Below are 26,978 nucleotides of genomic sequence, written 5' to 3'. Positions count from 1 at the left end.
TCTAAATTCCAAACTCTTACAATGTAACACTGTAGAGTTCTAAATTCTAAACTCTTACAATGTAACATTGTAGAGTTCTAAATTCCAAAATCTTACAATGTAACATTGTAGAGTTCTAAATTCTAAACTCTTACAATTTTTAAGAACAGTGTGGAGTTCTAAATTCCAAACTCTTACAATGTAACAGTGTGGAGTTCTAAATTCCAAACTCTTACAATGTAATAGTGTGACGTTCATAATTCTAAACTATTACAATGTCAGAGTGCACAGTTCTTAATTCTAAAGTATTACATTATAAAAGCGTGGAGATTAAAGTTCTAAAGTTTTGCATTGTAGCAGTGCAGAGTTCTTAATTCTAAACTATTACAGTGTAACCACGCAGGAGCTACTAAAAATGGGGTTAAAAATAAACTTTATGTAATTATTTAATACTTAGATATCAAAGCATGTCAACAGGTATAATTAATGAAAGGCAGGTCATCCTGTTATAGGAAAATAATCCACTATGGGGTAGTGTGAAGTGGAGGGTCATTACCACCCCAGAGTTGATTATTTTCCAATAACAGCAAACCTTGAAGTGTTTTATTCCTCATCACGTGAATTTGCCAACAATTACTATTTTTAATTTATTAATGAAATCACATTGTGTTTTTTATTTCATCTATAGTTACAAATAATGTTGTGGAACATCCATGAGACAAGTTTACATTTTTAAGCAGTCATTCACTCACCAGCCTCTCTGTTTTTTTCTCTCTTGAAGTAAATAATTTATTGAAAAGGTCCTTTGACCTCAAGACATTCCTGTAGTGGAAAACTCAGAGAGCGTTACAAAGTGCTGACACTTGATACTCTTTCCATAAATATTAAATAAACATCTCCTTGCAGAAAACCTCACCATGTCAAAGATTATATATTTTCCCCTGTTAGATAATGTTTTTTTTTTTTTAAATCTGATTATTAATAGTATTAGATTATGTATATTATCCATGATACAAGTCTCTGTGAATGAGTCGTTACTATAGAAACAATAATGTGTTTGAACAAGCTCATTAATATAAACCTGTGATTTGAATTACAGCCGGGACTATTGTCAGAGCTGATTTTATAGACAATTAATCAACACCTTCTGACCAATCAGAGTTGAGAATTTCGACAGCATTATCATATAGACACTTTTATTACACTTTCTGCACAGCTTGGCCTAACAGGATGTAGGTAAATTGTGGAGTAATATAAATACAAATTGCCACCTAACATGAAAGATAGGAAGCCAATGCTTTTGGTCAGAGTGACAACAGTAATGTCTGAAACAGTTACCGTATGCACTTCCAATAATGTGATCAAAGTTGAAATACTCCTTGCACAGTCAATTGCTTTGCTATTTTTTCCCTCTAAAATTTGTGTATGACTTTATTAAATTAGTGTGTTCGATTACACCGGAATAGATGTATTAGAATGGAGACAGGTTTTCCACATGTATTCCTGTATTTACAATGTGCACTCAGAGAACAATCAGTATGGAAAATAGAAATTTCAAATGAAAATTGGCGAAGCAGCCTACGGTGCTTAAACAACCCTGGCCATGATGCGGCACACAGCTGGTGGTTTAGCATTCAGCTTTGCATTGCGCCTCTTCGCAGACAGCGTCGATAAGTCTCTCGAATCTGGAGCATTGTCAACGTCATTATCTTCTTATTTTCTCCAGATGAGCTTGCTGAATTGCTGCACACTTTCACTGAGGCACTATCATAATAGCACCACTGTCTATGTCACCCTTACACATTCTACCATGAATAAATTAAGTCGAGTTGAACAAAGCCTGTTCAAACCAAATGCTTGGATCAATTTTTCAGCCATGCTTATCAGTCAGCTCTTTTACAGAATATAATTGAATATGAAGGATTTTGGAATATTGTGGAAGAGGCTCTGGAGGCACTGTGACAGCCAATTCTTCAAAAGTTTATAGGTCTGTGGTTGCACAGAAAATATGGAGGACTTACTTGCCTGTAATTCTTTTACATGCACAGTAAGACGGAGTTTGCTGTGAATTTGAATATACCAATACAAAAAGTTGGGCGGTTTTAGCCTTTCAGGTCTGGCAGATCTATTAACAGAATGGTGCCTAAGCCACTAATTACACGCACAATGAAAGAAGCTTAAAGTGCTCTCTGATTATACTGAATGTCACTTTGAATAAAGTAGGCCTAAATAACCATGTGTTATGTGTATAATGGTGAAAGAGAATGGAAAAAAGTGTTGTTTGGGCACATTGAAGTCTCTCAGCATAAAAAGCACAGCTAATCACAGCTAATAGTTGTTTATTATTATTATTATTATTATTATTATTATTGTTATTATTATTATGATTTTTTTTTTACCTGTGCAGTGATATCCCACAGTGAATAGCTAATGTTCCATAGAAAACTGTCTCTACAGGCAACTTGTTTTATTGTTCATGTGTCACCACAATAAAGAACCACAATACAAGAAATATACTGTACACAGATCATAAAAAGAGCAAGGACCAGCCTTATTATGGTGTTTTACTGCCATTAATGTATATTAGTCCTTCTCAACTTCTACAGCTTGCATCATTTCTTTGTGTGCAGCAATTATTCTAATCAAATTTAATTGTAGCTCTTTCTGTTCTTCCTACAATCATCTTGCGCTTTTCTTTTTTATAATCAGTTGGAGGAGATTTAGTGTTGCGACTGTTACTTGCTTTAATCGTTAAGTGCTTTGACTGTATTCTGCTGCAGTTTTGAGTGATTGTGTGTTAAAGTTCATTATATCGTCCGGAGACTGTGAGATCAAATCTCAACAATGCTACAGTCACCCGTGGCCAGGTATCCAGGACAGCAAAATTGGCCATGATCTCTGGGTGGGAGGGATGGAATACTATTTCTCACCTATCAATCACAGTAACACTAGCCAATTATGGGCCTCTGTGAGCTCATGTATGCAGAAGAGGCCAGATAGCACTTTTCACCAAGTGTGTTAAGCTGCCTTGTGATGCAGCATGAACAGCAACGAGAAACGATGCGTTTATCTGGTTTCACATGTCTCAGAGGAAGCACGTATCAGCCTCCACCCTCAGGGGTATCATATAAAAAAACATAGTCATTGTCCATGCTCCTTTATAACACATTCATAAGCATTGCATATTTACTTTTATAAAGCTGTGCTGGAAGATTTATTAAAGCCTTAAAGCAAAACTGAGGTGACATTAGGGGTTTTAGGTAGTATTATGCTCCCTAGAAGAGAGAATTGAGAATATCTCTTTACGGGTAAAGTGTTCAAGATTGTCACAGTAAATCTTACATGTTGTTAGTTTGTCTTTATTAACAGCATATTGACGAAGCTTTGAGACATCTTTTATAAAGTCTTCATTCCATTTCTTTTCATTTAGCTGATATATGGGCTTCTGAAATAAGCAATGATCTAAATCTGTTGTAACTCTGAAGAAGATGGGCTCCCGCCTGAGTTCGGTTCCTCTCAAGGTTTCTTCCTCATGTCATCTCAGGCAGTTTTTTTTTTTTCTTTCCCTCGCCACTCTCGCCTCTGGCTTACTCATTAGGGATCTGATCTTCTGGAGTTCTGTAAAGCTGCTTTGAGACAATGCCTATTTTTAAAAGTGCTGTACAAATCAAAAGAATTTTAATTTAATGGTTTAATAGTTCAGCTCCTGTATTAAGTATAAAAATACACTTCCCAGAAAGTAAGATGACAGACATATACATTAGGAAAGATCTTCATGAATAGGCAGTTAGTAAGATGAACTAATAACTTGCATGATAAAGAAGATTTACAGATACAACAGCCTTGAACAGTAAAATCATAATAATAATTGAGGCTGATTCCCACTTTAGTCTCCACAAAGTCTTACTACATTAAATATCTAGTCACCTCACTTTCATAAACCTTCTGGCATTGCTTAATGAAAGATGTATGCAATGCTTATGAATGCGTTATGAAAAATGAAAATGTTCATTCCCTTCAAATAAAGTGTTACTGAAATCACTATTGGCTTGAAAATCCTATGTGTGTATCCAGTCTGCTCCAGTTCTGTTATGCATAAATCTTTATTTAATAATTTTAGACACAGAAGATGACTTTACATAATCATGCAGACCTGAGGTCTCATTTATCAACTGTATGCATGCATAGTGTTGTACATAAACCATACATATGCAGGTTTCTACATATAGAATGTGATTTATCAAGTTATTTTTGTGCTTATATTCAGGTCAGGGCTTTGTAATGGCCACAGGAATACAGTCACTTGTTGCCATTTTGTTACAACTTTGGAGGTATGCTTAGCATCATTGTCCTGTTCAGAGATGCAGTTGTGACTAAGTTTAAATTTTCTGGCTGATGTCTTGATACGTTAGTATTTCTAGATAATCCATCTTCCACACAATGCAATCTTTTTTCTGAAGTGCACCAGACCCAACAAAACACACCCACAACATGAAGCTGCCACCCCCATGCACCACCATGCCACCATGTTGGGATGGTGTTCTTTGGATTAAAAACCTCACCCTTTTCCCTCTATACATAGTGCTGATCATTATGGCCAAGCACTTCAATTTTTGTTTCATCTGACCAGAGAACACTGCTCCAAAATGCTGGTGGTCACATGCAAACTTCAGTCTGGGTTTTTTATGCCAGTCTTGGAGTAGGGGATTCTTCCTTAGATGACCAGCTTTCAGGCTATGGCAATGTAGGACTCTCTGTGGATGTACATACTTTGGTACCTGATGCCTCCAACTTCTTCACTAGTTCCTTTGTTGGACCAAAGTTTATTCATCCCTGGGAGTTAATTTGTACCCCCTATCTGAACAATGCATTGTCTGTGTGATCTTGATATTTTTATAATTGGATACAACTGTTTGTACAGATGCTTGTGGTACCTTCAGTTGTTTGGAAATTTCTGCTAAGGAGGAACCGGACTTGTGGAGGCCTACTCCTTTTTTTTGAGGTCTTGGCAGAGTTGCTTGGATTTCCCCATGATTTCAATGACAAAAAGGCATTGTATCTAAAGATAGGCCAAAGATGCACGAATCAACTCCTAGTTATGACAATCGGAAGCTTCTAAAGTCATCAAATCAATTGATCATTACATCAGTTTCATTAAAAAGTCTGAAATCTTCCAGACTGTTTAATGAGACTGTCAACTTAATGTAAAATTTTGCCCCATTAAAAATTTAATATAGTGAATTAACGCTGAAATAAATCTGTCTCTAATTGATTTGTTTTAAAATGACCTCTGATGTGAACAAGTACGTAAGGAAGTAGAAGTCCTCATTGTAACACATTGAATGTCATAAATGTGTGATAAAGATTGAATATCTTTAGCCTAAGTGTATATCAACTGTATACACACAAACATACCGAAATACACACACACACACACACACACACACACATGTGTATATATATATATATATATATATATATATATATATATATATATATATATATATATATATATGTATATATGTGTGTGTGTGTGTGTGTGTGTGTAAATTTAAAACTTCAAGTCATTCACTTTTTTAAGGAAATCAGCTTGGAAGTTATTCTTTCTTGAAGAACTTGCCACTGCTCTTCTGGAGACTTTGGCTGTTGCACTTGCTTCTGTTTCTGCAGGTAAAATACCGGACAGAATGGTGGTTAATAAACCCAAAAATGCGACAGAAAATCAGACAACCCAACACCAAATGAAAAACACAACAGCAAACAAAATGTAATAGCAAATTAAAAAAACAACAGCAAATCAATAACATAGTCTCAAATCGAAAACATAACAGTAAAACCACAGACATAACAGCAAAGCAAAAACACCACAGCAAATAAAAAAAAACACACAACAGCAAAACAGAAAACAAGCCAAACCAAACATCTAACAGCAAATTTTAATACACAAAAGCAAAACAACAACAAAAAAAACTAAACAAATATGAAAACACAACAGCAAAATCAGAAATGAATCAATATTAACTCAAAATGGAAAGCTTAAGTCCCTTTTGAACAGGACACTGCTGATTGATTGGTCTTTTCTGATTTCCTGTTCTGTTTTTGATTTCTTCATGTGTTTTGCACTTATGTAAGCTCCATTAGCTAATAGGATATACATTTGCTCTTTTCTACTCACATAGTAATGCAGAAGACATATACACTTTGGTGGCTAAGACTTGTGCACAGTACTTACTTTTAAATAATGAACATAATGAACATTGGCTTTGCATTCATTTCAAATCTATTTTACTAGTATTTGTGACTTTCCCTGGCATTTGTGGTCAGTGAGGAGCAGTAGTGTGGAGGATGTAGATAATCAGCACGGGCGGTTTGCATTACAGAGAATTCACTGCTGGAGAATTTATTTAATTCAGTTCAATCAAGGGAACTGTGAGGAATGGTCAACATTGCTGGATTGGAATATTAATGAATATTTGCAAGTGGCGCAATTCAACATTTGTCTCGCTGAAATGATTTGAGCTGGAGAAGAGAAATTAGCACACTCGCTAACAAAAGGCAGAGATAATATGTGTTAGTCGGGCTGATGAACTATTGATTGAGATTAATGCCTATGCTTTTGGGAAGGAGCCATAAAACAATAACCTATTACGTGAGGTAATTGCTCGTATGAAAAATCTATTATATTTCTATCCCTTGGCCAGAGCAAATGACTTTATAATATTTATCAGGACCCTATGAAGCAGAATTTATTAACTAACATGCAAGTACAAAGTCTTCCAGGGTAAAATGAAGGTTGGAGTGTACAAATTGTGGATATTCTACTAATGCATTATAATGTGGCCATGCTTTTATCGATATTTATTAATGTGTCAGAAAAATTAATGTATCTACACAAAATCAATTCAGAATAAACTTTCCCCATGTTTTAGATCTTATTTATTTAATTTCAAACACAATTTTGAAAAGGAAAAGAAATTGTATTATAGCCACAAACTGAGCTTGCTTGCTTGCTTCTGTAAGATCGTCTCTTAAAGTGATATGTGTGTTCATTTAAATATGTACTTGCTAACAAAACTATTAATCCTGGATTCCTGCAAAATCAAGATTTAAAAGTAAAATTTGTTGTCAATAGTCATTGATCTGCAAATGAGAAGTGGATATTGCATCATGCCAAAAAGACAGCACTGTCTACTGACACTGAAGAAATCGTTTTCTTTTTGCCTGGTTTTTTTTTTTTTTTTTGGTACCTGTTTTCTCCACTGAACAATCGATCGAATTGGTTGAACAGACAGGATGGACTTGAACAGAAAGAAATAAGTGTGATGTTGACCTATGGGAAGGTACATTAATTGATCCGGGAGCTTGTCCTCGGGTAATCCTGATGCATCAATAAATCCTCCCAAGCCAGGCTGGAAATAATCTTTTAAGGCAACATGTCCTTTGATTATTTGAAGTAGATCAATGCATGAATGTTTGCATATAAATTTCTGAGCATTCTGCAAGCCTTGTTTGGCATGCACAAACAAAATCGCTCATCCGTGTAAGTAAATGTCATTTCTAAAGACAACCACAATAGGCTCTGATTGCTTTTTGCGTCTATTTAGTGTATATCAATGCTGTTCACTCATGCATGGCTCACACATGGCGAATTTCACATCAGCTGTTCCTTCCTAGCTGCATTCTCAAATATTCAGCTTTTTTGAATCGGATGCACATTTGTTGTAACAAGCACCTAGAGCTTCTCTTAATCTTATGAAACCATTTGTGGGAAAACACGTAAATTTATGCACCTGGTGAAGTTTACTGCACGTCCTAAAGTATACAAAACTGATCTAAGATCAAAAGTTCGTAGATTTTTTCATAGATTTTAATCACTGTCTTGTAAAATAGAGAGCTGATCCAGAAACAGCACGTCTACACCTCCATTCTGTGCGAATATGGCTCCTTAGCTTTATCATTCTGCGTACAATCACTCCAGTTTTCTGCACGGGACCTTGATATCTCCTCCAGGATGCCTTTGGCTGTTTCCAAGGTGACTGAACTCCCACTCTCTGGTTTATTTTTGGAAACAATTAGCTTCCTGCAAAAACATGTTTTTTTTTTTATAAAGCCTATATTTGTTCTTTAATGTCTTGTCTTACATTATTTAGAAGCAACTACCCTCCAAATGATATATGTTTGTGTAATCAAGAAAGTAGGAATCATTGCCCAAGTTATTAAAAACATTTATCTAAAGAATTTGAAAAGTCTATACAATAATAAATGTAGTCATGGATAAAAATATATATATGTATATATACTATATATTTAATAATCCTACAAAAATGAATATTTTCTGTATATATATTTTGGGGGTATTAATTTAATATAAATAATTTTTACCCAAAAATGTGCACCTTACAGCACTTCTACCTCGTGGCCAAGATTTGAACTATAAGCAACAGAACCTAAAATGTAGCTATTATATCACTATAACAAGTACAATATAGCCAGCCAATCAGCCAATCAGGTGGCAGCAGTGCAGTGCAGAAAACCATGCAGCTACAGGTCAAGAGCTCCAGTTTAGTTTCATATTAAACTTCAGAATTGAGAAAAATTAAAATTTGGTCAAAGATTGGAAAAACATCACCTGGTTTTTTTCCAGTATTCAACTGTTCATTTAGGTGAGCTTGTGCTCACTGCAGCCTCAGATTCCTGTTCTTGGTTGAGAGGAACGTGATGTGATCTTCTGCTGTTGTAGCCGATCAACCTCAAGTTTCAACAGGTTGTGCATCCTGTGATGCTTTTCTGCTCACCACCATTTTAAAGAGTGGATATTTGAGTAACTCTAGACTCAAATCATTCTGTCCATTCTCCTCTGACCTCTCTCATCAGAAAGGCATTTCCCCCTGCAGAGCTGCCTCTCACTGGATGTTTTTTTTTTTTTTTTTGCTTGTTTTTCACACCATTTTGCACAAACTCTAGAGACTGCTGTGTGTGAAAATCTCAGAAGATCAGCAGTTTCTGAAATATTCAAACCAGCCTGTCTGGCACCACATTTTTTTCCCATTCCATGGTGTTTGATGTGACCATTAACTGAGGACCTTGACCTGTATCTGTGTGATTTTATGCATTGCACTGCTGCCTCCTGATCTGCTGAATTGGATAATTCCATTAATCAGCAGGGGTACAAGTGTTCCTATTAAAGTGGCCAGAGTGTATATTGCGCATATTTACAGCTTATGTTTTTGTTTTTTTTAAAAGACAGATTAAAATCAACAAGAACATTTGCATGCAACTAATCAAATGCCAGTGTGTTATTTGCCATGCTGAACATTCATTAACACATGGAGAATGTTGCTATCGATAGAGCCTGATTTGTTTCGCTTACTCACACACCCCTTTTTAACAGAACGTGAGTTACATATAAGGGTGCGTCGCCGCCAGGAGGGTGACAAGGTGACCTTATCTAACACAAGTGTCATGCGCTTGACCCACTCTGCTATGCTTGGCCAGTCAAGGATTACAGCTCCTCACACTTCACAAAATTATATTCATAAAACTGGATTGATAGTGAGTAAACAGTTTAGGAATCCAATAATAGAAAGCTGAAACATGCATTCACTTTAGTCTGATGTTCTGGATTTCAAATGACATTTTGAAAAAAAAATATTTTTTTACATTTGACCTGAAGCCAACATACATATTAGAAAAACCAATATCAGTACATTGACAGCAGAGCATCATATCAGCAAAGGGCATGGAAACATGAGTGCTTTTACCACATAAGAATCTACAGCAAGTATTTAAGTGCCTAGCATTTAGCCTAGCATCTAGTCAAATGCTAAGATAGTTTACATCAGATCTACATAACCTATTTTAGATAAGACTTTTCTGACTGTAGAAAAGATTCAAAAGAAAAGAAAAGATTCTCACAAGCAGTGAGAACAGTATATGAACATGACAGTACACTATAATCAGGTGATCTGAAATAGAGAGGCCTATGCTCCTAAACAGGCAAAAGTCAAAATATAGCAAGATTTCCCATTTTAAGTGCCCTGCCCTCATAATGCACTTTTGAAGTAGAAGTAAATATTGAAAGACCACATGCTCTGAGGTGGATATCAGGTTGTTTTTTTTTTTTTTTTGGTTTTTTTTGTGCTAGCTGTCTCACAAATTAGAAGGAAATCGTAGGAAGCAGAATCTGAGACATAAAAACAAATTTCAGACACCAACTTTCATGCAATTTGAATATTTAAGGAAGATTACTAAAATAATACTAAGTATTAATAAATACTAAATATTTTTATCAGTTTGTCCTTATACTGTCTAGATATTAAGACCTATGTTGTCTTTTTTTGCAAATTTTATTCCTCTGAGAAAGCGATTAGTATTAAACACGTTTGTTATGTTTGTTTGGGTTAGCACCACAACCATTGTTGTAACCGAGAAACTGTTAAGGTTTGACAAAGAATAAAACAAAACAGGAAAAAAAATAAATTCTATATTCACATTTGCATTTTATTCATTTGGCTGATACTTTTAACCACTTTTTGACTTTTTGAGACACAATACAATTGACAAGTTGAGGGTTAAAGGGTCTTGCTCAAGCTTCCCAAGTGGTGGTTCTGAGTGGAACCAATGACCAGAGCCTTAACTAATGATCTGGCAGTCGACCAACCACAAACTTTTTTTTTTTTATAATCCGCCAGCAAATGTTAGATTTTCTCATTTACTAACTGCTAACTTCAAACAAGTCATTAATTAAATGATATATCCAATCCAATGATACACCATGCTTTAAAATGATATACCCGATCCAGTGATATATGTTGCTTTGAAACCACATTGTTTTGTGATCTTCAGAAGTTTATTTTCCTGCTAGAAACCAGCGCATGATAGCCAGATAGTAGCCATCATGATCCTGAAGCTTGTGACCAGAAAAGTGTATAAAAGATATCAGGTGAGCTGTGAGTGAGACTGTTATTCAACTATCTGCTTCTGTTCTTAATATATTACACATGGTGATTCTGAAGGGTGCCCTGAACACTACAGCATATGATGCAGTTCTCTTTGAAGGAAAACGTTTTATATTTTAGGTGGAATTGATAGAGAATGGTGATCTTTGTTGGAGATGAGTGACTTTTGCTGGAGAGCCTGTATAGTAAGTCCATTTGTGCAGTGTTGACATAAGGAGCCAAACTGTGTGGAGCAAGCTGCTGAGTGTTGCAGTGCTCCAGCCATGCACAGATTGTTTTTATTCCTAGTCTGTCCTCAGCTGCAAGCCTCAGGGGATCTGCAAAACGTACCCTGGTAAATGCCATACAGCCTGTAGAGACAGAAGCTGCCCATGCCATGTTTCTATAGAAAATACACACACACACACACATATACATGTTTGTCTTCTTGTGAGCACCTTCCAGTGACATAATTATTAATGCAGCTAATTAATGATATGTCATACCTAACCCCAATATTAATGATGTCCCAAAAGACCCAAAGCCTAAGCCAAATGTACTCATAACATCAAAACTGTCAGATATTCTTATCCTATCCCTAACAACCAAATCTCTCCCTCCCCCCCGCCAGTGCACCTACATGCACACACCCACTCTCCCAACCACAGACACACACACACACACACACACACAGAGTTCAGGAACCACTGCGACATATGAAACTGACTTCCAGTCTCTCAGCATGCATATTGCAAAGTGCATCTGGGCAACATAGTCATTAAAAGCAACAGCTGTTCTGCTTAATGCATTGCTTTTGCAGCAAAGGAGGACTGAACTGTAAATATGAAAGAGGACAGAATAAGGCCATGTAACTAAGAAAAAAAATAAGTTGTGCTTCTTTTGATGCCTTATTGATGTAATGTAAGTTTTACAGTTTATTCTGTATCTGTTTATATTATTAATAGGAGTAACAGCTAACAATTTTATATTAGCAGAACCTTTTTTTTAACATTTCAGTGTTTGGAACTTTTGGTTCCAAGAACATTTAACCCATCGTTTTCTGGGTGGACGGCACAGCAAGTAGCACTGATGCCTCACAGCTCCAGGGTCCCTGGTTTGAGCCTGAGCTCGGATTAACGTTTCTTTACACGTTCTCTGGGTTCTCCGGTTCTTTCACCTTCCAGTAGTAGGAAGAGGATTGACTATGCTAAAATACCTCTAGGTGTGATTGAGTGTATGAATGTGTGTGTGCATGGTGCCTTGTGATGGATTGGTGTCCTATCCTGAGTGTATTCCCACCTCTTGCCCAGGGCAAGAAAAGAAGTTTACTGAAGATGAATGAAGTTTTCTGCATGTATTTACATAATGTTCATAAATGGTCCTCCAATGTTGCTGCAACAGTTTTAGATGTTAAATAGCATTTTCATCCTGCTATATTTTTGTCTAACTTGGCTATAAAATTGTGTGAGGAATGATCTATTAAGATTGTGAAGCAAGCGATTATTACAGTAAATATTTTTTAAAATGTTGCAGGAATGTTATTTCTGAAATGTTGCAGTTTGATCTTTTTAGAACCTGTTTTCAATTTCTGAAATTCTTATATATATTGAATATAGCAGGTCCTATATCATTTTAAAATCAACATCCTTTGTAACACATTCTACACCTTCAGGTAACACTAATTAAACAATTTCAGAAACGTTGTCACAGTTTTGATCCACACCATCCTGTCAACCTGTTCTCACACCAATGCTGCCTGTTCAGCTGATATCAAATCTAAACACACACAAACACATGCCCATGACAGAGCAGAGCAGAGGATGAGCAGAGAGCATCTTCAACTTGTGAGTGGCTGTAAACAGGCTGTCATTCGCTTTCACTTCAGCTCTTGTTGACGGACTGCAAGGTCAGCGTCTGCCGACATCACACCTTTTAGATGACACACACCCACACGCACACACACACACACTGCTCTGACACGGCTGTGGAGCTTCTATACCCAGCTAATGCATTTGGACTCCAAAGGCCTGTTTGTGTTAGCAGTGACCCAAACTGGCATTTTACTTTCACTTAACTTTGAGAGAACGCTTTTTCCGAGTAGAAGAGAGGGCACCCTAGCAGTGTTACTTCAATCTTAAAGTTCTGCTCCAGGTGAATAGATTTGAGGAAGGCACAGCTTTTTAATTTGGACATCTGTCTTCATATAGAGGTCTCTTAAACACAAGGCCAGCAGTATCGATCTTGTCATAAACCCTGCGAGGGCCCAGTAATTTGGGTCTCGCTACAGCGCAGGTAGTTTTCACCTTTCATTTTGGTTTGGGGCGGTAATATTTAGCAGCAGTAATCAAAGTCTCCCAGCCAGCAGTGGAGCATGACGAGGGCCTTCGCTAGCTCTCTCTCCCTCTCTCTCTCTCTCTCTTTAGGATTAGGAACCCATTACCACAGGCATGTTGGGCCAAAGCAAACAGGGTCCAAGCTTCACGCACAAAGCACTGCATCCATCATCATGCTGGCCCATTATCCTGCATTCTTCCACTCCAAGCGTGCATCAATCTTAATTGGACAGTACTGAGAGACCCCTCACTATGTTCGACCTCAGCTCTGCACGTCATGACCAGATACAAAGGAAACAAATTAGAGATGAGAGGACATAACTACCTGTCATTTCCCATTTCAACTCTCCTGAGGCTGGAGATCCTGCTGTGGCACTGGAGAAAACAGAAAACGAGGGAGCCTAAAATCAGCAAGCCACTCCACACACACACACACACACACACACACACGCACACACTGTCTGAATGCAAGCATTATGTGTTAGTTCACTAATTAGATAATAGGCTGAATACCTTAAAGAAGCTTTCAAGTCTTGGTTGAAGCCAGCAGTTCATGAAGTGCTGTTGTTTGTAATTAGAGATTTGAGAGTTGCAGTGGACAGTCTTATGCCTGAATGAAAATGGGAAACAAAGACAAATTTCATCACCTGGGATATGATGAATGTTCATATACTTTTTCTTTGACATGCTGAAATGTTTAAATTTTGTACATATTTAGCAGCTGAACATCTGTCAGTCATGTTGCAACACATCTGGAGCACATAGGGGTGAGGAGCCTTGCTGAAGAGTACAGTAGATTGGTATGTCTGTATATATGATACTTCATCAGAACCATATTACAATCTCACTTAGTCATGTGATCAGTGTTAGGTGCTGGTGTACAGAGCATATTCCTCACCTCCTGCCCATCACAGCATTTATGCTCTTCCGCTGTCCCACCACCACTCTTATTAAAAATCAATGATTTATTCAGATGAGCATGTATAAGTATAATTATATAATGAGCTTGAGTAGGGGGAATTAATTTATCCTTTTTTTTTTTATCAAGGTCTTCATGAAAATGGTTGGACTTCTAGATTCTGAACCTGACATTAATGGAATTATGTAACATACAATTATGGTCTTAAATTGTACAATAATAAATCAAGACCACCTCTACAAAAATTTTAACATAACTGCTTGTTTTTATTTTGCAGGAACCAAAAGTGTATTTTTTATAGGACCCATCCACCCAAATGTAGCTCAATACTGCCCCCAAGTGGTTATACAAAAAGTGACATCTTATCAGGCAAAAGTATTTTGAATATAGTCAAATTTACAATATATAAGATTACAATAAACCAAATATACAATTATTAAAACTATTTATAGAGATTTTCTCTTACTATTTTCAAGCTCTAAATAGTCTTTTTTTTTGGCAAATAATTTTCAATCATTTTAAGCATTTATTTCTAGAAAGAAGCAAAATCTGCCAATAGAATAAGAAAATTTAAAGCTTGAAAAGAATAAAAGCATCTACAACAAGCTGACTATAACTTCATTTATATTAATTTCATAATAATAAATATAAGATAAATTTGCTCATGTTCAAGATATTTTCACTTGCTGAGATGTCTCTTTTTTTCAGTGCAAATATTAAATGGTTAAAAGAGCAAAAGAAATTTCCCTCGCTCTACTGCCTATAATCCAATATTATTTAGGTAATTAGTTAGTTAGTAAGTTTTTAATGTATTTATAAAAAAGTACCTACAGTCCTACAGTCCAAATTAGAAAATATGTGCATGTTCCTCCCACAGTGGTATTTAAAGCTGTATTGTCTCCATATCATAAAATGAGTGCCATAATTCATAATCAGCCTGCCTATCAGTAATGGCTAACAAGAATGAATATTTTGCTTGTTAACACTGATCTTTAGTGAGGGTGATTACAGCCAAAAAGCAGCTTTGGATCAGATAATAATTGCTCCTCAGTAAATAATGAAATACTAAATTATTGCATTATCTATTTGAGATTATCAGGTCAGAACAGCATAATTACACAGGCATTAATTGTCAGTGCATATGGCTGTACTACCACATGGAAATCTTTCTTGAAAAAGCACATATGTAGCTCTAAACTACATTTATTCAATCAGTATTTCATCCTACACTTGTTAGTAGTTGGCTATCTTATTTAAGCCTCCTCAGGTTCAAAGAGAGGGAAGAGGGAGTGAGAGAGAAGGCAGAAAGCCGATATCCAAACATAGCCTTATGTGCACATAGTCACACACACCAAGAAAGTGCTAGAGGTGCTCAGAGCTTGTAGAGAGAAGAGACTCTTTCAAGCCTCAAGAGAAGAGACTCACACAGAAGAGTCGAGTACATGAGAGAAAGAGGGACAGTTTGGCCTGAAATAACTTCATCATTCATTTTTTCATCTTCAGTAATCGCTTTATCCTGGTCAGGATTGCTGTAGATCCTGGGAACACTGGATGCCAGGCCATCCCTGGGCACTATTCACACACATTCACACCTCTGAGCAATTTAACATTGCCAATCCACCTACCTGCATGTTTCTGGACAGTAGGAGGAAACCGGAAAACCAGGAAGAAACCCACATGAGCATGGGGAGAACATGCAAAAGATACAGACAGTAACCCGAGCTTAGCATTGAACCAGGGACCCTCGTGCTATGAGACAGCAATGCTAGCCAAAGTGCCACCCAACTTATTAATCTTTCAAATAAAATCAACTGAAGAGGTTATTTAACATAAATTAAATATTTCTTTTCCAAACTAACCAAATAATAAAGCAAATCATATCTTTTAGACTGATGAAGAGGCCTAAATACTTCAAGACTATGCACAAGGATTAGAAGAAAGGCACAAGCTAGAACATGGCAATGAAGTCAATATACATATCAGACTCAGTGGGAAATGAACGATATGACTTCCAACCTGATGACATGGAACAGGGAACATGCAATCAGAGAACGTACTTTTTGGATAAGTTCATCCTCCTTATCATTGCTGTCCTATGAAAATAACACATATCTCCACATCTTGCAGTTTTTACTTTTGTCTGTACTGTATATGGAATGTGGGCATATTCTGTCCACCCATAGCATCTGACATCTAAATGATCGGATATGTAAACAGAAATCTGATAAATCAGACTATTTATTTAACTATGTCTAACTATTTCCAGAGTCTAAAGAGGACAATGCAATTAGAGTCACACTTCATGTGCAGATGATACAGTAGACTGCTTTGAAGAGTCCTGGATGCTGGTGGCATACTGTAGGTGTACTTACACTCAGGATTCTGGGAAAATATCCTGTCCACTTTCTGAAATACCCAATTTTGTCTTCACCACTTTTTGAAAGTATAGCCTGTTTATATATAATTGTTTGCAGCAGAAATAGATCCAAATGCTTTCTAAAAATGTCACATTGCAGTGGTAGTTTTTCAGCATGATGTCTGTTGTAAACTATCTGTGTGCTTTTTCCATGATAGAAATCTTTCCAGGTGGAATGAAACATTAATTGCAGGGGTTTTGAAGGGTTTAAAAAAATCCTGTACAACATCAGACCTTAAAACTTTTATACTGAAAAATCATTGTATTAAAATAAAAATATATTGCTTGCGTTCATTTAACAATAAATCTAAAGTACTATCTACAATCACCATCCAATTTATTAGGAACACCTATACATCTGCATGTTCATACAGTTATCTAATCAGCCGCACAATGCAAATAATCATGCAGATACAAGTCTTCAGTTAATAGCTTTAGTTAATGTTCACATCAAACATCAGAATGGGGAAAAGTGTGATCTCTGTGACTTTAACCATGGCATGGTTGTTGGTACCAGATGGGTTGGTTTGAGTATTTCAGAAACTGCTGATCTCCTGGGAATTTCACACACAGCAGGCTCTAGAGTTTAGACAGAATGGTGTGGAAAACAAAAAACATCCTGTGAGTGGAGGGTCTGTAGGCTGAAACACCTTGTTGATGAGAGAGATCAGATGAGAAAGACCAGACTGGTTCAAGCTCGCAGGAAGGCTATAGTAACTAAAATAAGCACTCTTTACAACCATTACAAACATCCAGTTTGGGTGAGCCTGTGAACATAGCCTCAGAATGCTGTTCTTGGCTGACAGAAGTGGAACCGATGTGGTCTTCTGCTGTTGTAGTCCATCCACCTCACGGTTCGCTCTTTTGTTCATGCTGAGATGCTTTTCCGCTCACCACAGTTGTAAAGAGTGATTATTTGAGTTACTATATCCTTCTTGGCAGCTCAAACCTTTCTGACCATTTTCCTTTGACCTCTCTTATAAGCAAGGTGTTTCCACCCACATAACTGTCTCTCACTCAATGTGTTTTGTTTTTTGCACCATCCTGTGTAAACAGGAGAATGCTGGGTGTGAAATCCCAGGAGATCAGTAGTTTCTGAAATACTCATACCAGTCCATCTAGTAGCATCCGTTCCATGACCAAAGTCACAGAGATCATACTTTTTCTTCATTGTGATGTGTGAACATTAACTGAAGCTCTTGACCTGTATCTGCATGATTTTATGCATTGTGCTGCTGCCACATGATTGGCTGATTGGTTAACTGCATGAATGTGCAGGTGTAAAGGTGTTGCTAATAAAGCGGACAGTTAGCGTCTGCTTACAGTTCAACTTGTCCTGAGCCTGATGTTTCATTTCACTCTGTTCTACCACAACTATTTTAACAACAATTCTTTACAAAACAGTTGTCTTATATGCTTTTTTTCATCTCCAACTTCATGCCTTGGACTTTTATTAATTTATCTGAAAATGTTTTGACTTATTTTTTCTAGATATCTTCTTATAATTCAACATTAGCAGAATCGACTTAGAAAAGAATAAGCCTAATTTTTAATGACAAAAACAATTTACCACATTGCGCAGAGACTGATTGTCTGTTTCCGAAAATGATGTATGATTTGATTTTACTTTTTCAAAGTAATTTCTATTGAGGCCTAATGTTATGATGATTTTATGAAAAGAACAGCAGAACATGTTTCTTTACAAATACATTATTTTTTGTTTAATTACTTTTCACATAAACTATCACGTGAGGTGAAGAAAAGCAAGAGCCTCTTTATGCTATTAATTAATTTTAAGTAATGTTTTTAATTAATGATTTAACACAATAATGAATAAGTTGGAACAATAACCATGCACATGAGTAAGTAAATAGGAGAGGCAGTCATGTGACATGTACTATAATATCTTATAACAATTTCTTATTTCATATTTACAAAGATTAATCATTAATAATATTTGTGTTTCTCTGTTTCTCTGTGTAGCTGGCAGGTGAAATTATCTGAATATAACTGAAATGTTAATATCTGAAATGGAAATCTGATTAAAAATTGTTTTTTAATGTTAATTACAGAAACTGAGCCATGCACAAATCATGTTTGAAAAGGATTTTTTTAGGCTTTTTAGTCTTTCCACCAAAAACAGAAGCAACCAAACAGATCTGGTGATGTTTTTCCATCTGATACCAAAACATGTTTTGTTTCCCAGTGCAAATCAGATTATGTGTTCAGTGTGAAAATCCCACCCTCAGGCTGTTTCTGGCTGTCTGTGTCTCAATAACATGACTAATTGTGTCAATTTGACATCTTGGCAGATGCCTGGAATTGATCGTAATTATGAGTAATGAATGAGCTCAACAAAATTATTTGTCAGTTGCTGAGGAAGGCTGATGCTTTCCATTCTAGACTAAATATTTAAGTATTGTTTATTCAGGTTTATTTAGAGATTGCATACGATATAATAATACATAATAAACTTTATTTTACATTTGCATCAAAAGTCAAGTAATGGTTTAATCATGAACAAAATCTTACAATATTTCACACAAAAAGAGAAGGATTTATAACAGATACAGAAACAATGAAAGTATAAACAATCAAGACAAGCTTCACATACAGAATTCTAATGGAGGCTTTTTGAAGGGTTCCTGGAGATTCTTGAAGCACTTTGGTGTACAAGGATTTGCTGTGACAGACCACCAATATACTTGATCCTGATCCAATAAAAGAACTGCCAATGAAAAAGCTCCATTAATCAATCTGGGTTAGACCTATTTCTAGTCTAGAAGGGATATGATTAGTCTATGGTCAATACTATGTGTCCCTCACAGCGATGGTTCAGTCCATTAGTGGAGGGCTTAGCCAAAACAACATGATGTAGACTCCTCCAGTTCATGGTAGCCCTGGTGGTTAGGTTCTGAAAAAAGACAGAGAGGGCTGTTAGGGGAATCAAATCTACCATGAACTGTTTTCTTCTAAAGCCTCCTTTAGAATTTTTAATCCAAATTGTGTACTACATTTAAAAAAAAAATTAGTTCAAACTTATGTGTCACTGAAAAAAATTAAAACTCATGTTTACTTATTAGTGGAAATTACACAAAAAAGGTAATACAAATGATGGAAATTTTGCACGTGGTTCACTGTTTCATGGCTTATAATTTTATTTACATTTACAAGTGCTCTGCAGTATATTCACACTGATCAATATCATGATGTGTAAGTGTATTCACTGTTCAAACCTGTCTTTTTTAAATCTAGGCTAAATAAAGAGCACCATTTTCTCTTAAGTCTTGCCGTAATAATGCCATGAGGGAGAGATCACTTGATTATTTTCTGAACATCCCATACGATATACACAATTATGCCCAATATCAGGATGCTCTTGAGTAGACAGATGAGACTAACTGTACCGAGTGTCATGTTCTCCTCCACCAGAGGGCGCTGCTCAGGGCAGTTCACTACATTCCCTCTGGCTGCCCCAAGCATGGTCATGATGTCCACTAGATTGTGTTTGCCCTCTTCTCGGGCCTCCTGTATCTCCTCCTCCAGCTCCTCAGCTGCTTCAGCAGCTTCCTCAACCTGCTCCTCTGTCAGCATGCCCTTACCCCTGCGCAAATGAGGCGGCGCTAGCGAGCACAAGGCCTTGAGTCGACCGTACGAGTGCAGCTGTGTCACGTTAGTGCGCAGGAAGAGGAGAAGCACGTTCAAGTCATTCAACGGGCAGCCTAGTTTCTGACCACTGATGAGCCCCAGAGCAGGAAGCACCTCATACAGCGAGAGGAAGCTGGTGTCCCAGCAGAAAAGGCGCAGCAGGCTGAACAGGACAATGGGCCCCAGCAGCACGTAGATGGCACCATTAGCTATGCTAATGACCTGAAACACCATCAGGCCGCTGATCTTGCACTGCACCAGCGTGGGAACCCAGACCTGGTCTTGGAGGATCCCAGTACGCATAAAGCAGCTGAACTCATCTTGAAGGAAGGCTGAGAGGTGGAAGTAGACCAGGTAGAGACAGGAAGCCGACATGAAAGTAAGCAAGAGGAAGCCACGCAGGAACAGCATGCTGACCAGGAAGTAGGAGCCATGCTTGTATTGCATGTATCTCTCCAGCAGAGGGTACTCAAAGTAACGTTTCCTCTTGGCTCTGACAACAGAAATGGAAGAAGTCTGTTTAAGATTCCCATCAAAAGTTAACATTTTATAACTAAAAGCCTTAACTGTCTAGAATTACATATGATTACATATGATTATCTCTAGTCACATTGGAAGACAGACAAAAAAAGATCAAGACTGCCAGCATTCTCGAATTTTTTTTTTCTCTTACCTATGCAACTCTGCCTGAAATTCATATGGGTCTGTATTCTGTTTAAGCTCCACGATGCTCTGAGCCAAGCGCACCGAGCGGTTGTAAGACTTGTCCAGCTCATCAATTATAAAGAGCAGATCGGAGCCCAGGGTTGGCATAGCCAGGAACTTCCAGATCAGAGCTGGAAGGTACATCATCATTGCCATAATCAGCAGGGAGTAGGGGAACATCTGAGACACACAGAGGCACACAATCAGCGAAGGCAAACAGAAAGGCCATCACTTTATTAGTATTGCTTTATACCGTAAATTATGGCGAAGCTTAGTTTTTGAATGCGATTGGCAATTTTGTTTTCACTGTATTGTGTCCAAAAAGGAAAATTAGCATGTATTCAGGAAACGATCTGAAAGCAAATTATCATGAATGCATTTATAGGACTGTTTATTTTCTGGTAGCAGTATGTACACAACACAACCACACCTTATGAACCCACAGTGAACGTTCTTCAGAGTTTCCATCTGCATCAAACTCATGGTGCATCAGTGAATCCCAGCAATATGTGTCTACATACGCAGCTTGCTTCGCTGTGAAGTTGCTGGGAGGAAAACAACTAACCTGTGCACCTAAAAACACAAAAAGCATTACAATAAGACTTAGTTTAAACCTAGACCTGGATTTTAGCTTGGCCTCCTAGACAGAGATTAAGTGTAGCCCTGGATACAGTTGACTGGCTGACCTTATTCTCTGACCGTAATGTCCTTACAAGCTGGGATATGCAAAGAAAATAGTTTCACTGTACTTTATGTGTATATGTAACAATAAAAAAACCTTTCCGCTTCTTCTTTTATGGTAATTTTCAATCAAAACTGTAATCAGGATATTATCATGATATCATCATCCTTTCATCAGCTGAAATGAGAAAAAGACTGAGTGTCAGAAGCAGACTGGCTTGGCTGGTCTATAACTGCAGTTTATTTTATTTATTTTATTTTTTTTTTCTTTCTGAGAGCACAGCTGGTTTAAACCACAGCAGCAAGAGAAACACACAGTAGTATTTCTGCTGAGGTGGAGTAGGCCAACAGGCAACAAGGGTGGGTCCCTACCACTGAGAAAAAAGCCAAGCTCATGCTTTTTATAGATCATTTAAACACTAGTCTGTCCCTTCTGAACCTTACAATCAACCTCCAGTGTGCAGGACATTCACCACAGCTATCCTTATTACGGAAAAGTACACTGTAGAGTCCATTTTATAGGAGATTTGGGAGGAAAAAAAAGGTGGTACTGTTTTTTTTTTGCACTCTTGTTACAATAAATGTCACAGCCTTCAAGAGAAGACAGCAAAAAATATTTCTTAAACATGATGTAAACCATGTGCATGAAGATTAAATTAATTGGATGACAATGCCGACAATTTGCATGAAAAAAAAAATCACTCTCAAATAGCTGTATTTTGTAAACATTCTTAAATATCACATGTGACCAGGGATAGAATTTTACCCGACTGTAAAGAACTTAGCTTGCGTTGCACGTCTGTCACTTTAATTAGCATATCCTCTAGTTAGACTGAAATAGAGAACTGGGAAAGAGCAGGCTGACTGTAATTACAGACTCTTGTCATCTTTCCACATCTCTCTTAATCATCCTCGTGCCAATTAACATCTGTGTGAACTGATTGCAGACCAACTCCAGAGGAACTGATTGCGACGTCAGCTGCCTCCACTGAAACTGACAGCTTCTTTTAGCAAATGGCTGTCTAGGGAGCTCTATCAATATAGCAATGTTTATTTCTAACCCACCACAAGCCTGTCAGGCTAGGATTCCAACAAATTTTGCCATCAGGCAAAAAGTTATTAAATATCTCAATTTACATTCCACATCTTGTCAAATCAATTTCAATATAGCGTGTGAAATCAAAGTTGACATTTCATTAACTTTGCATCAACTTCATTTTATGGGTCTATGGGCTTTCAAGGCAGCTTAAGCCACATTAGTCAAATATGTATCAACTTTGTTCTATTTGGATATCAAGATTCATCGTCAGTTGGAAGTCACCAGACGATGTTAGACGAAACACATTGCTGACTACCTTAGAGAACATTATCACTCAGATAATTATATTGTGCTCCTATTCCTTGTATTACAACACTACCAGTTCTTACAATTCGTTCATTTATTTTATTATATTTAGTAAAGATTTATCCTGTCCAATGTTATGGTGGATCCAGAGCCTATCCCAGGCCAACTGTTTTTTATTGAATATAATTATATCTTCATCTAACTTTTTTGTACCAAGGAAAGTTTGATCAGACATTATAGTGCATGTTTGCAAGTTTGTTTGAATAAAGAATAAGGGATAAAAGTGCATTTCTTTTTAAAATGAAACTTTTTTGACATTTATACCTAAAGAGCAGACACTGCTGATTGAAGATACAATCCAAAAAAAAAAAAAAAAAAAAACCTCACTTACCAACTGAGATCTCTCGAGCAAATGCCAAAGACACCAGCATTAGAGGAAGTCCCACGGATACAATTTTGATGAGTTTGTCTAAGGGCAGCTCCAGTTCCAGGTGACGAATGCGGTTGTCTACATTACTGTTCTGAAGCAGGGCATCAGACAGCACAGCCTGTGCAGCTGTCTTAGCAATTGACATGTCCACAACTGTTGAGCAGAAGATACAATGCTAACTGCTTTTGTTCTTTGACAGTTTTGACAGTATGTAAATTAAGCTATTGATTTGAAAATTGATTTGTTAAGTCCACATTATTTGTTTTTTGTCACCTTGGAACCCCATACTTCCATTTATTTCTTTAGTTACCTGAGTTCCCTAACCCATACTGCATTAGGAATGAAAGTGATTAAAATACAGTACCTTCAGTTCTCCTGCTGCAGTGAATGTTAAGTATGCCACGCAGTGGTGACCTGGTCCTGAGGCTGGGGAGGACAAAGATGCTGGCGAAGACTTTAAATAGTGGAGGAGGGCCGAACAAAATGGGAGGTTAAATGGGACAGGGTTAAGGGGTAATTAAAGGGGTTATAGAACTCTCTAGAGTCTGATGGAGTAGCTGTGAGACAGAACAGGAGAGCAATTAGAGAGAGAGAGAAAGAGAGAGAGAATAAGGAAGGGTGGAGGCAGCAGGCCAGCAGATCCCTAACGTGCTCATCAAGCTGGTGGCTCCCATCCACTTCAAACCTGGCCAGTTCTGTGGCTTTTCCAGCCTCTGTCATTGCCCTCACTATTTATGCACTGCCGCCCCAAGTAGACCTACCGCTTCATTGCACTAGCATGAGAAATCTGGAGAACGGCCACAAGGATAGTTATTTCAGTGCTGCAGTCAAGACTTTGGATAGTTCATTTGAGTCAAAGTTTAAGAGCACTGTTTTTCCAAGAGCACCTGAACATTTGTGTAAAACACAGCCAGTCTGGTTTCTCCTTCTGAATGCGTGCCAGGCATGTTCTCCTAATGGCTAGTCCCTTTTTTTCTTGTCTTTTCTAGCCTAGATTGTAATTCAAAACAAGGAACCTCACAGTTACTCATATCATTATGTAATTAATATAACACTATAGGCTGTGCTGTTATAGGACACTAAGCAACAACGGGCTTTACACTGAGCTATTACGCACTGATCAGACATTTGTTAAATAATGACATGCTTTTTAAAATTTGTTTATTAATAGCCTTAGATTATACGAGTGTCCACCTTACAAGTCCCAGAGAATGAGACTCAGAAACAATAACATATTAGAACAAGCACATTAAAATAAACCTGTGATTTGAATTACAGCCAGCACTATTGTCAGAGCTGCTGTTATACAAAATTAATCAACACCATCTGACTAATCAGATTTGAGAATTCAACAGCACTGTGGTATAAATTATTGTGATTTGTATGTTTTAGGTGAATTATGATTACATTTGTAGCTTGACTGATTTTTGTATTTTGTGACTAATATCTGTAGGGCATATGCACTTATTTTGTTTCAGTTTCTGCTCCTTGAGTTCCTCCTACCTCTATGCTGCATTTACTTCTGTTCAGGTTATTGGATCTTAACCCTTCTTTACTCCTGCATCACCTCCAGTATCACTGTCAAGTCCTCAAATGGCTTAATGCTTGGAATGGATACTGAAGTCACTTTGAATAAAAGCATCCATGAAATAAATATGTGTAATTGTTTAAGAAAGATACACGGCATAGTAGCTTTATTTCTTTGTTAAAACTCTTGTAGTAATGCCATTTTGGTATCTTCGTGGTAATGCACACCATTTCCCTTCATTCAGTCACACCAGGAATAACATAACAGACATGTTTCCAATCTTGTCTTCAAGGAAGTATAGGTGCTTTTTGTCCACTATTGTTCTTAATAAAAGGCTCTGACCTAGTATACATCAAACTCAGAGATCAAATGTCAGACACAAACAGGAAGTGATGAAACACTCAGCTTAACTAAACACTCCTAACTACACACTATCTACAGACACCATATGTCCTGAATGATGTAGACCAGATTTGCAGAGTATAGCCTGTAATCTCAGAAGTTTAAGGGCAAATTAGGGAAGATCTGTACCCTGATTTTTAACATCTGTAATCATTCTGCAAAAGATCACTGCCACCACCCAACTCCACCTATAACATCTGAGTAAAGTACTTATAAATTCAAGAGATATAGTATGCTGGTAACTTTCTCAGAGAGTGTTCGGATGATTTACACACCCAGTAACACCAAAATACAACTTTTTAAAGTAGACCTGATAGAGATGAAATTCTCTAAATTCTGTAAGTGATAAAGTTTTTAGTGCATCATGCCAGGAGTATTGCATCCTCACACCCAGATGAAGCCTTTTTGTAATCTATGAATTTATTCTAAAAGAAATTAATCACCTTTTCAAGAGCTTCACAGCAGATTTTATGTACAAAGATATGAATAAAATAAATGCATAGAATATGACATAGAAATGCTGCATTCCATATAGTCTATACCATTCTACACACAATCGCAGCATAGTAATTTCTCAAGAAACAGAATCTTTTGGACAAAAGTCCCCCTTACCACCTGTTCAAGCAAAGCTCCTTTAGGGATTTGGTACAGGAGAAATATATAAGTGAAAATGTATGAGTAAATCAATGACTTACTAAATTGTGCTCTTGTTCTTTTATTTTTAAAAAATAATAGAGGAGTCATGAAGAGTGAGCAGGTAATGAGTGAGTGTCTACACCTGTGTGCACCCAAAGCTGATTTATATACTCTGTGTGTTGCACTGAGAGAGAAAGAATGGACTTTACCTGAGAGAGCGATGATTCACAGAGGTTAAAGCAGAGCTATGAATGTGTCCTGCTGTTGCTTTTTCATTATTTGTGATTTATTTATTTTAAATAATTTTGGGGTAAATTTAAAATGAAAATTAATTTGAGTTTGAGTTTATACGTTGGTCAAAATTGTTCATCAAAACATAGTGCCATAAAATATAAGCACTGATCATGTTTTAACAAGCAAATCAAGACCTTGGAATTATAAGATCATATCAGACTTTTTTTTTTAAATAAAAATAAGTTAATGTTACAGTATTTTCATGTCATTGAATATAAACATTTTACTCCCCAAAATATTGCTTAGAAGAATTAAAAATAGAAAGTTAGAAAGTTGTATCTGATTTAATCTCATTGAGGGTCAAACCTTCATGACTCATTATTTTAAAACAAATCTTAAAAAACCTAAAAACACTGTCATAAAGGACCTTATAATATGGTGATCTGATCAGCAATTTCCAAATACAAGACACTGTAGATTTTATTTTTTGTGGTAAAATAATTTTAAATGCAACTTCTTTCAGTTTGTAATCATCTATACCACTTGAAATTATTCTGAATTCAATCTAAAATGTCCTGTTTTTGCCCCTTGAACAGTTGTACAAATAAAAATAGAAATATGTTATAGGGAATTGAACAAAAATATTTTGTTCAATTTTTAGGTCAGGAGAGTGATGTAAGTCGATATATGAAACTTCTTTCAAAGTGTAGCTGTGACAACAACCTACAATATTCTGCAAAACCATTCATGATGTGTATAGAATGAAAATCTCCTATAATCATGTT

At 36.8% G+C, this 26,978-nt stretch overlaps 1 protein-coding gene across 3 annotated transcripts; it reads right to left on the bottom strand.

Moving 5' to 3' along the window:
• Positions 1-18,818: 18,818 nt before the first annotated feature.
• panx3 (pannexin 3) lies at positions 18,819-26,648 on the bottom strand. 3 transcript variants are annotated; one of them, XM_026941966.3, is made up of 6 exons: positions 23,758-24,289; positions 23,355-23,546; positions 21,368-21,510; positions 20,906-21,117; positions 19,992-20,725; positions 18,819-19,498 (listed from the first exon to the last, which is right to left on the bottom strand). In XM_026941966.3, exons 2-6 carry the CDS (start codon positions 23,536-23,538, stop codon positions 19,440-19,442), a joined length of 1,332 nt encoding a protein of 443 aa, XP_026797767.3. In that variant the 5' UTR covers positions 23,539-23,546; positions 23,758-24,289; the 3' UTR covers positions 18,819-19,439. The 3 variants fall into 3 exon arrangements, with proteins under 3 accessions (XP_026797767.3, XP_053097270.1, XP_053097269.1); XM_053241295.1 differs by lacking the exon at positions 18,819-19,498 and adding an exon at positions 25,936-26,648 and having other exon boundaries at positions 19,507-20,725; positions 23,758-23,950; XM_053241294.1 differs by lacking the exon at positions 18,819-19,498 and having other exon boundaries at positions 19,507-20,725; positions 23,758-24,306.
• Positions 26,649-26,978: the final 330 nt, after the last annotated feature.

This window comes from Pangasianodon hypophthalmus, chromosome 17 (genome assembly GCF_027358585.1).
Source record: "Pangasianodon hypophthalmus isolate fPanHyp1 chromosome 17, fPanHyp1.pri, whole genome shotgun sequence".
Taxonomy (NCBI): domain Eukaryota; kingdom Metazoa; phylum Chordata; class Actinopteri; order Siluriformes; family Pangasiidae; genus Pangasianodon; species Pangasianodon hypophthalmus.
Note: the sequence above shows the minus strand (reverse complement) of the source record. Positions and strands in the feature narration are given on the sequence as shown.

Excerpts from the sequence above, each read along its gene's own strand:
- panx3 (XM_053241295.1), bottom strand. The coding sequence starts at position 23,538 with ATGTCAATTGCTAAGACAGCTGCACAGGCTGTGCTGTCTGATGCCCTG. Across the intron at positions 21,511-23,354 it reads TGCTCGAGAGATCTCAGTTG|GTGCACAGGTTAGTTGTTTT; the intron begins GTAAGTGAGGTT and ends TTGTGTTTTTAG. Across the intron at positions 20,726-20,905 it reads TTTCAGGCAGAGTTGCATAG|AGCCAAGAGGAAACGTTACT; the intron begins GTAAGAGAAAAA and ends TTCTGTTGTCAG.